At 44.8% G+C, this 10,599-nt stretch overlaps 1 protein-coding gene across 1 annotated transcript; it reads right to left on the bottom strand.

Moving 5' to 3' along the window:
- Positions 1 to 3,283: 3,283 nt before the first annotated feature.
- PAGR1 (PAXIP1 associated glutamate rich protein 1) lies at positions 3,284 to 10,311 on the bottom strand. The gene is made up of 6 exons (XM_078868945.1): positions 10,242 to 10,311; positions 8,594 to 8,725; positions 7,213 to 7,328; positions 5,806 to 5,939; positions 4,931 to 5,022; positions 3,284 to 3,531 (listed from the first exon to the last, which is right to left on the bottom strand). Exons 2-6 carry the CDS (start codon positions 8,709 to 8,711, stop codon positions 3,368 to 3,370), a joined length of 624 nt encoding a protein of 207 aa, XP_078725071.1. The 5' UTR covers positions 8,712 to 8,725; positions 10,242 to 10,311; the 3' UTR covers positions 3,284 to 3,367.
- Positions 10,312 to 10,599: the final 288 nt, after the last annotated feature.

Raw genomic sequence — 10,599 nt, 5'->3', positions numbered from 1 at the left:
TCCCGTATTGTAACGGCTGTACGCCGTTTGGACCTGAAAACTAAATTTCCTTGTACAGGAATACGGTTAATCCGTATGGGTTGACAGGTATGGTGGAATAGTGCTATGAAGATGGGTCATTGTCCAAAAGGTCGCCTATTATATATTTTCCTTTCAATTTGATGAAGATTGACGAAAGCAAACACATTCCTGCGGAGGGAGCTGGCAGGAACGTTGGGTTGCTCGGTCAATGGCCAGGGTCAACGGCGGCGTGGTGTATTCCGCAAATCTGGCCGACTGTGAGGGTGGGCACAAGTCGGCGTGAGTAGGTTAAACGTTGAGTTTTATAAGGGCACCACGGGGTGACCAGCCCCTCCCTACCCAGCCACACCCCTTCCCACCCAGCCCCACCCCTCCCACCCCTCCCACCCTCCCCACCCAGCCCCTCCCTGCACGACGGACGGACACAATAATCCCCTGTGGGCTGGTGTAACCAGGTTCCTACCAGTATAACAAAACGTTGAGGTTGGTGGGGTGTACGGTCAGGGGCGCAACTATGGGGTTCGTGGCAGCGTTATGCGACGCACAGGGGCCCAGCCGACCACAAAGGGGACCCCCGAATCAACAGATAAACAAGCAAAACGTGTTAAGAAATTTGATTTAAAAATGTTAATTAAAATTTACCTACAGTCTACCATGGACCAGTACCGATTAACGCATCTGGCTACATCAATCGATCAGCATAAAGTTGCCCGATCAACTACCTCCTTTTGACGAAATCTTTGACCGATTGGCCACAATGAAAGCACAACGCATGCTAACTTAAGTATTGTCTCATTAAATATATTGATTATTGACGCTGTCACTGCGAGACTGTCTTCCTCAAAACCCAATACACGGTGCAACTACAATAGTAGGGTTCTAGCCCACATTATCGAAAACTATTTGTAAAAAATCTTGACTTAAATCTTTCGTGACTGTAGGAATTCATATTCTTTGGGTCTTTCGGTAAAGTCACGAAGTAACAACAACAAAAATAACCAAAAACTACGATCGCAACACAAGCAATCCTGGTGACGATTGCTTGTGTTGCGATCAAAACTTAGTAGTTTTTTTCGTTAAATAAATTGTTTCTACGTGACTTTACCCAAAGAATATAATTTTTTAAAATCCGTAGTTGTTTCAGTAGTGGGGGGGAGAGGGGGCCAATAGTCGCATCTTGCATAGCCCCCCAATTGAAATAAGTAGTTGCGTCGAAAGATGTTCAACATAAAGTACATCCATACCGTCCTTTAGATTACAGCAAAAACATAGAGCATTGGCAGTGATGTTGATTTACGCAAACCCGCACTTTAACAAGTTGTGTGCCGCGTGGTTGCTTACGAAGCGCTCCTGATGAGCTGACAAGTAGTAAGAGGCATGTGCCCATCGCATGTGTGCGTGGAGCCGCAGGTTAAACACAAGACAAAATAGCCGCCTCACCACCCCGATCAGCACACACATCACCACACACACACACATCAACACACACACATCAACACACATCACCACACACGCACATCACCACACACACCATCACACACACCATCAGACACACCATCAGACACATCATCACACACATCATCACACACATCATCACACACATCACCACACACATCACCACACACACACATCACCACACACACACATCACCACACAACACCACACACATCACCACACACACATCACCACACACACATCACCTCACACACCACCACATACACACACATCAACACACACACACCACCACACACATCACCACACACACACATCACCACACACACACATCACCACACACACACACATTACCAACCACGCCTCAGCATCACTCACGATCACACCTCACCATCACTCTCCACCACACCTCGCCATTACCTCACCACCACTCCGTCTACTGTGTTACGGCGAAGAGACCGTGGAGGAGACGAGAGGGAGCCTGCAGAGAGAGAGAGGCGATGTGGAGACAACAGAGACCGTGGAAGAGACGAGAGGGAGCCTGCAGAGAGAGAGAGGCGATGTGGAGACCGCGGAGGGACCGCACAGAAGTTCGCGTTTCCCGCGCGTTTCTCTCGTCACGTGACCGGCGTGACCCCCCCCCGCTCCCCGAATCGATTCCACAATTCGCTCCGCGGAATCGAATCGCTCGCGAGAACTGCACTGAGGGGAGACGCAGTGCAGAGACGATGGTGACCTTTGGGATTGATGTCGGGGTAACAGAAACGTGAACGAAACCCTAGTTTTTCCCATCTGCCTTCTCAGTTGACGAATCGCGGAATTGCCGATTGCAGCTTTTGTCAAGAACGTAACCCCCTGCGACGTTCAAGGCTTCGGATGTATTCCAATATTTGAGTGCCACTTGACACATTTTGGACCTGTGCTTTGGCAACCGTTTTAAAATCTCAGCACAAGCAGTGCCACTGAAACGGTGCGAGAGATATATATAACACACACGGCTCCGAGTGGTGCCGACTGCCATATTAAGAGATGAGGCCCATGCTGACATAGGCTGGTTGACAAAGACACGCATGGGGTCAGATTTACGAGGTCGCATGGGGTCATCGTTCCGCTATTGATAGGCCCTCCACCCCCATTCCACCAGGTAAATCGTGCCGGGATTGGGCCCGGGGAATGACCACTTTGTAGGATGGAACCCTTCCCGAATTGCGGGGAGATCGTTACGTTTGGTTCAAGCACAAGTCTCGGGCTCTGGTGGTGGCTCAGGGCTGCAGAACGTCCGAGTCTCGCGCTCGGCGGCGCATGAACCTGAACAAATGTACTCTTAGGTTTTTTTCGGTAAAGTCACGTAGGGAAAATAATAATAATAAAATAATAAATCACGACGTTTCGGAGGCAACACAAGTCTCCGTCATCAGGTGGGACCGTCACAGCTAAATTTACTGTATCAAGTGAAGAGAAATCCAAAAGACAAGATCTTAAATACTGGTTAAGGGGAGGAAAGATGTTGTCTTTTGGATTTATCTTCACTTGATACAGTAAATTTAGCTGTGACGGTCCCACCTGAAAACAGAGACTTGTGTTGCCTCCGAAACGTCGTGATTTATTATTTTATTATTATTTTTTACCTACGTGACTTTACCGAACAAAACCTAAGACTATGAATCCTTGCTGTCACGAAAGCTTCAAATCTAGAACTAAACAAATGTGTCAATGGAAACATTTGCAACGACTAATATCAGTACTGCAAATGAGGTATATCAACTGATTTAGATATAAACAAATCGAGACACCGATAATAAAATAAATTTTATTTCAATTGAATCAAAAAGAGTAAGAAAAACATTGTACATTAATACAAAAAAAACTGGTTTTAAACTTTTTTGTCCTATAATTACGACGCGCTTCTCTTGCTGGTGGGTGTTTGTGCGTCGCGTTCGGCAGCGCCGTGCTGGCTGGATCTCTGCTGAAGCTGCTGGTCCATCCGCTTGTGGCGCAGCATGTCGGACAGCACCTTGTCCAGACGGGCCTCCCGCTTCGGTATCCGCCCTCCGCTTCCTGCGAGCCAACATCACAAACGTGAACTTGGAATAAACATAGCAGCATGTACGTGCGTGTTACACTTGAAACAGCCATACCTTATGGAACCAATGTGAAAAAACATGAAGAATCCTTGTGCTCCGCAGTTGTACAGAAAACGTTAAACAAACAAAACGTCCCACACCGAAGGACTTTCGTTTTTGAACCATGACCTCTCGAGGATTTGGTCAAGCCAAAGTACTATTGCTGCATCCTCACTGTTCATTTACATTATTTGCTGATAAAACCTTTATGTTAAATTTAGTGTTCATCACTCTATTCATGTATAGCAATGACTGTAAAATTGTAAACTGGTTACAATTCTTGCCCATGCACAACAGTGGAAAGTGGAATATGAACCCACCCTGAGTCTCCTATTTGTTAATTGTGTTTAGAATGGGTACTTGGTCATTCCACACGGTCATATACTTGCTGATATTACAGGTAGGAAAAACAGTTCCACACTGCCCACCAGGGATTATTTGTCTGTCTGTCTGTCGTGCATAGCCACGCCCTCGATTTGTATTTCATAGAGCGCTTCGGGCGGGCTCAGCACCACGTGACGCGCTGCTTCCACGCAGCTTGCGCCGCGTGACACGGATCGCACGAATGCGCTGCCCAACCAAGTTCCTACCTGCCCACTCCGAAGGAACGTGTTCGGGGAACTGCAAAATACAGGCTGAAAAGTTTCTTGCAAAGTTTCTCGATCTGCCTCTGAATCCAGTGGTCACAATCTGCACCTTTCGTTGTCGAGAAACCAACTTTTGAGCACCCTTTTGTTTTCAGCCTGTATGCAAGCACTTCTCTGTCTGACGAGTCAACATTTGCAGAAAGTGTTCGAATTGGAGGATTAATTGCTGGATTAAGTGGTTTGCTCCATTACGCGGTGCGGTCATTTATCTGGTGTGCTTACATAACTAAACACATCCAGGTTCTGCCGGGCTCAACCTATGAAGCCCAGGCACAGAGGAGCTCCTTGTCTACCCAGTGTCTCTTGGCTTCGCGAGCTCAAACAGAAGCCCTAGTTGCCTGTTACGACGTCACACGAGGAATCCCCGTTGGCGGGCGGGCTCCTGCAATGCCGTGGGTTGGTGACTGATACGAGATGAATCCACGTAAACTAAATATTACTGATAGAGATTCGGCGAGTCTACGTCCTTACTATCAATTAATCTCACGTGATATTCATATGTAAATGAACGCACTATTTATTGCGTCACCCCGTATCATGGCACATGCATGACTCGGCATGGAGCGACGTGCCTGCAGTTCTTGTAATGGCCTGAGGATAATTTTAAATCATCTCCTCATATCGAAACCATTCCCCCACTTCACTGCAGACAAGTGTTACCATACAAAAGTAGAGCACTCGGATTACCTGGAGTCCTACGTGGACTGAATAGCTTTTTGTCGTTGGTTTTCTTTGGAGTCAGTTCCTCGTTAAAATCAAATTCTGATGGGGTGTCACACCTGCACATTCACACATGACACAAATAGAAGAGTGTATTTTATAAAAAATTAGAAAAATGTGTCACTAAACAATCGCTAAGTGTCCATTGCATGTGTTTATCCAGTAAATATTGTAAATAAAACAATTGCGACAGTGGAAACAGGCATAACGCGTACCCATTTCCTGTTGTGAGAAGCCCATTCAGTATTTAATTGTTATATAAAGATGTATTACTGAATGTGTATATATTTTTATTTTAAGATGATGTTAGTAAAGCCATTATAGGTAAATGGGAGTATGACATTTGTGAGTATCGAGGCGGCGTCAATATGGGAAGTGCGGGAGCGTAGTTTTTCAAGTGCACCCCACTAACTGCGATTGTTTTAGTCACAGATATTTGACTGAGGCCAAAGCTTAGTGGTTTAACAGAGGTCGCATTCAAAATCGTATTCAATACGTCTCTGGATTATTCCAGGCAATTTGGCTGACAGACATACAGTTAACATTTTTTTACATTTATTTCCTGCTTAAACTCGCTTTGAGGCACTGGTACTCATGACCTGTTCACAGCCCTGAGACAGTAGTGGAAATTCGACATTCCTCAGGGGGGAGCAAATATATCCATAGGGCAACCACTTTTGACTTGCCTACACGGTGGTACTTATTTTATCAACCCCGGAAGACTAATGCGCTAAGTAAACCCCCAGCCAAGATTTGAACTCTCAACCTTCCGATTGCCAGCCACTCGCTCTATGGCTCAGCCACCTGGCCGGGTTTTACAGATGTGTGACCGTGAGACTTACTTTCCGTCCAGTGTTTCACTCTTTTGCCCATCTGGCTGCTCTGTTCGGCCTTCTTCTTCCGGTTCATCCGGACATTGGGGTTCCGGGGTGGGCGGGCGCCGAGGCAAATGTGTCATTTTTAGTGGAAGTGACCCCTTAACACAGAGTGTACATTGAAATGATATTAGTTTTAATGGTAAAGTCCCAAAGAGACTATCCATATCTCTTGAGTTCTCACCAGCTTAAAACAAAATAAACCTGAACATGATTTTCTTTTAATGGTATTCACTTATTCATTTGTTTAGAATACCTTTTAAATTAGAGGCTCAAATCATGTTATGACAGATGCCATAATTCAATGCCAAGAGGTATGTCGGTAGCTACATTTGTGGAAGAGAGTGAGATAGGTATTCCCTGCCATCTATCCACATGCAATTGATATTACAATGATTTTAATAATGCTTAAGTCATTTAATATAAGAGGGTTTTAAGCTATTGCAGAACATGAAACCTGTCTGCAAACAGATGGAACACAGCAGTAAAGCCAATTCATTTGGATCCTTTGCATTCTCAAAAAACACACAAGTACGCTACATTATTCATGTACAGCACTTGAATAAAAAATGCAAAGTGCTTCGCGACTTTCCCGGTTCTCAATTAGCTGCCTCACCACACAACCCCAAACACTAAAATCCTTCCCTGCTCTAATCACACTGGTCTTCCCTTAAATGAACTTACATCTGTTGAACTTAAAACGTAGGTTTTCGTATACAAACAGGCTAAAACTCGGATGTGGGGCTATGTGATGGGCAGCAGAGGACAGTGCAGCAAAAGCCACTGTTGTACTACTGTACTTCTATGCTCCCACAGCTATGCTCCCTACTGTCATTGACCCACACTAACCAGTGCAATGACCTTTGGACAAAAAAAACCCCATGAACCACACAGCGGGGGGGGGGCAGAGCTGCTCTTATCTACATCGTTTGGCATGTGAGCAGCAATTGTTTATTAGACTGGACTCGACTCATGCACCCAGAAAGAAGAGCCAGTCCAGAAGTTTCCTGGTTTTAAACAAAGGCTGCTGGGAAACATTGGTCCAGGAGTTCAAGACGGATTAAAATAACATAATTTTATACATAATTATGATATTTTGTGTATATTAATTATGTATTCGTTAAACATTATCTTCCATGAAGGTGTGTATTGAGTTTCGATTTAAAGCTTTCGTGACTGCAGGGATTCATCTTCTTGGTTCTTTCGTTAAAGTCACGTAGAAGGGAAGTAATAAAATAATAAAAATAATTGTTTTATTATGTTTTATTTTTATTATTTTATTACTTCCCTTCTACGTGACTTTATCGAAAGAACCAAGAAGATGTGTATTGAGTGTTAGGAGTTAAACTACTGTGATTGATTCGCAAAACTTACTTCCTTAGCGATACACTCAAACAGAGTACGAATCTGTTCTGGGCTGGGCATCCAGTCTGGGCACCCAGGCTTGATTTCCTCATCATCACTGCTGCCCATCCACCAATCACTGTCACCTAGAGAAGATGTATAAATGACATATACATTGGTAAGCAGAAATATCACTGAATCGTAATAACATTTTTGGATTAGGCCACTTAGAGAGCTGGGGCAATTTTTGCCAAAATGCCGATCTAATTGCTAAATTTAGTTGTGAGAATTTTTTTCTAATTGCAAGTGAACTGACACAATAATTAGAAGAGTGGAGATGCCAACTTTGTCAACAGTTGGGGGATTAAGCAGAGGGAAAGGATGGAGAGAGGTGGTAATGTTAACAAAATTGACCATAGAAATCTCTTAACCTTGATTTTAATATTAAAATTGATGGCCATACATTTCAAGCAATACAGGATAGGATGTAAAACAGTGAATGCTGGGTATATTTATAGATACCGAGGCTATACACTACAGCATGGCCCCGGATGGTATGAGATTTAAAGTTTCATTCTAATTAGCCATGGATTTTTTTTTATCTTACAGCTCATAAAGAATCGTCTCTGAATACCGATTACATGTTTATTATTATTTATTCGGATGGTGGTGGCATACGCTTGTAATCCAGAACTGTGGCGGTGTGGATTAGTGGATCGCACAAATGTTATGACACTCTCTTCCCGTGGGCATTGAGGTGCCCTGCCATGCTTGCCAGGAGAACGTGGAACAGAAAAATTGAGACTCATCTTTGATCCATCTGTATGGGATAGAGATATTGCCCCATCGCGTACGAGGGTTTCCTCTGGGTGCTCCAGTTTCCTCCCACATTTATTAACACTCGTGAATTGGCTGAAAGCATCTTAATATATAGAGGGCCACAGAGTTTGGGCAATTGTTGGAAGCACCGGCTCACCGCCTGGCTACTGCCTTCCTGCTTGTCTGCAATTCCTCACGCCTCCGAGTTGTTCTCTCTCATCGAAAGCGAGTGAATATTGGATACGTTACAAGGCGACTTACGATATTTCGATCTTACGATGGCGATAGCAATATGACAAAATTGTAAAATATTCGACATTTCGCGCGGCTGGCAAACGCAGCAGCGTACGAGGTACGATACTGTACGTTGGGACGCTGCCGGGATGTACTGTACGCATAAAGTTTATACAGTACGGTACTGTAAATTGCTCTATTTTGCTAAATTATCACCATTCTTTAAGACTGCTGGGTAGACTAGGACATTTTCGACTTACGATATTTTCGACTTACAATGGGGTCGTCGTAACGCATCTCCATCGTAAGTCGGGGACTACCTGTATTTGAGGCCAACACAGTGTTCAAGATAACTCACCCGCTGCCTTATCACCCTCGCCGACGTTCTCTTGGGGTTGTTGAGCCTTTTCACCATCGTCATGTCCAGTGTTCATGCACGACAGTTCACTCGCCACGGTCTCAACCGCAGTCTCCATGATACTGACGTTACCTGCACAGAACACCGGGGATGGTGAACACATTCCCAACACATTTATTACTTAAGGTTCTGAATGTGGTTGTAATGAAAAACGAAGATGGATATTATACATTGCATTTGTTTTACTCTTAAAGGGTGGAATAACAATAAAAACATTCCATTTAAAATGAAAAGTTTTAATTAGCCTCCAAAAAATAGCATTTAAGAATTTTCACACTGAGAATATCTTACATATACAGTATTTATATATTTTTTAATCAGACGTTTGTGGAATTAGTAAATCGGGTCATTGTAGTTTGCTAAAAATTACATTTTTTAAGCACCTCCGATTAGCACGGTTGGCTATATACGGTGCGAAAGAAGTTCAACATGCATACATAAGCAACAGAGCAGTCATCTGGCAACGCAGTGGCCTCCATGCTGCTGTGATCCAGGCCATACGATAATAAATCAACACTGCTCTTACCGAACTCCAATTAATTTGATGACATTTTGTGGAATTGTAGTCTTGACGAACAGCCAAACCAAATTTCAGCACCCTTGTCACAATCTTTCAAATATTAAAACATAACATCAGGTATAGTAGATCAAACATGTGACCTCTGACCCACTGTACCTAGAGCTGAGAGTATATTTAAATCGCCTGCAACTAGTTTACATTTTTATATTTTAAAAAAACATGCTTAATGTCTCCACAGATGGCTGATGGTTTGTTTACACAAAACGATGCACTCACAGGCCATGTGGGCTCTCTGCACCTCGCGTAAACAAACAAACCATCAGCCCACATGGCTTGTGAGTGCATCTTGGCAGTAATGGTTTATTCACAGTAAACTCTGGAGTTGTATTATGGTTTGGTTTGATATGAAAAGCCACTATTCACCTGTGCATCTAAAACAGACTGTGGAGAACAAATCAGGCCTACAAAGTACGGCGTTTAAGGTCAGTGGTTTTGGCTATGGTGAGCGTGCGTAGGGGGCGAGTGTGTAGGGGTGAGCAGGGTGTGTGTGTGTAGGGTGTGTGTGTGTAGGGTGTGTGTGTGTAGGGTGAGCAGGGTGTGTAGGGTGTGTGTAGGGTGAGCAGGGTGTGTGTGTAGGATGTGTGTGTACGGTGTGTGTATGTAGGGTGAGCAGGGTGTGTGTGTAGGGTGAGCAGGGTGTGTGTATGTAGGGTGTGTGTGTGTAGGGTGAGTGTATGTAGGGTGAGCAGGATGCGTGTGTGTATGGTGTGTGTGTGTAGGGTGTGTGTACGTAGAGTGTGTGCGTAGGGGGTGTGTATGTAGACTGTGTGTATGTAGACTGTGTGTATGTAGACTGTGTGTATGTAGACTGTGTGTATGTAGACTGTGTGTATGTAGGGTGTGTATATGTAGACTGTGTGTGTGTAGGGTGTGTGTGTGTAGGGTGTGTGTATGTAGGGTGTGTGTGTGTAGGGTGTGTGTATGTAGTGTGTGTGTAGGGTGTGTGTGTAGGGTGTGTGCGTGTAGGGTGTGTGTATGTAGGGTGAGAACGCTTTCACGGGGCTGCACCTTGAGTCGCTTCTCCCGCCGGGCCGCGTGTTTCTCCTGAACACGAAGCGCCGAGACTAGCGGCCACGAACTAGCGCCTCCACAATCAGTACGAACTAATGCCTCCACTATCGATACGAACGAACACTATCGATACGAACTAACGCCTCCACTCCCGCTACGGATGCAGCGTCTCGCCTAGCGCCGTCTCTGCGACGTTGACCCGGGCAAGGCCGCGGGGCGCGCGCGGCGCCTTGCGAATCGATTCCTCTGCGCGGGGAATCGTCTCCATCGATTCCTACACTCAGCGGTGGGACTCACGTGGTTTTGCTGGGTGCTTCAAAAATAACGAAATGTTTTTATTGCTTTTGAAAATTTG

The sequence above is a fragment of the Lampetra fluviatilis genome, chromosome 26, assembly GCF_964198595.1.
Source record: "Lampetra fluviatilis chromosome 26, kcLamFluv1.1, whole genome shotgun sequence".
NCBI classification, from domain to species: Eukaryota; Metazoa; Chordata; class Hyperoartia; order Petromyzontiformes; family Petromyzontidae; genus Lampetra; species Lampetra fluviatilis.
Note: the sequence above shows the minus strand (reverse complement) of the source record. Positions and strands in the feature narration are given on the sequence as shown.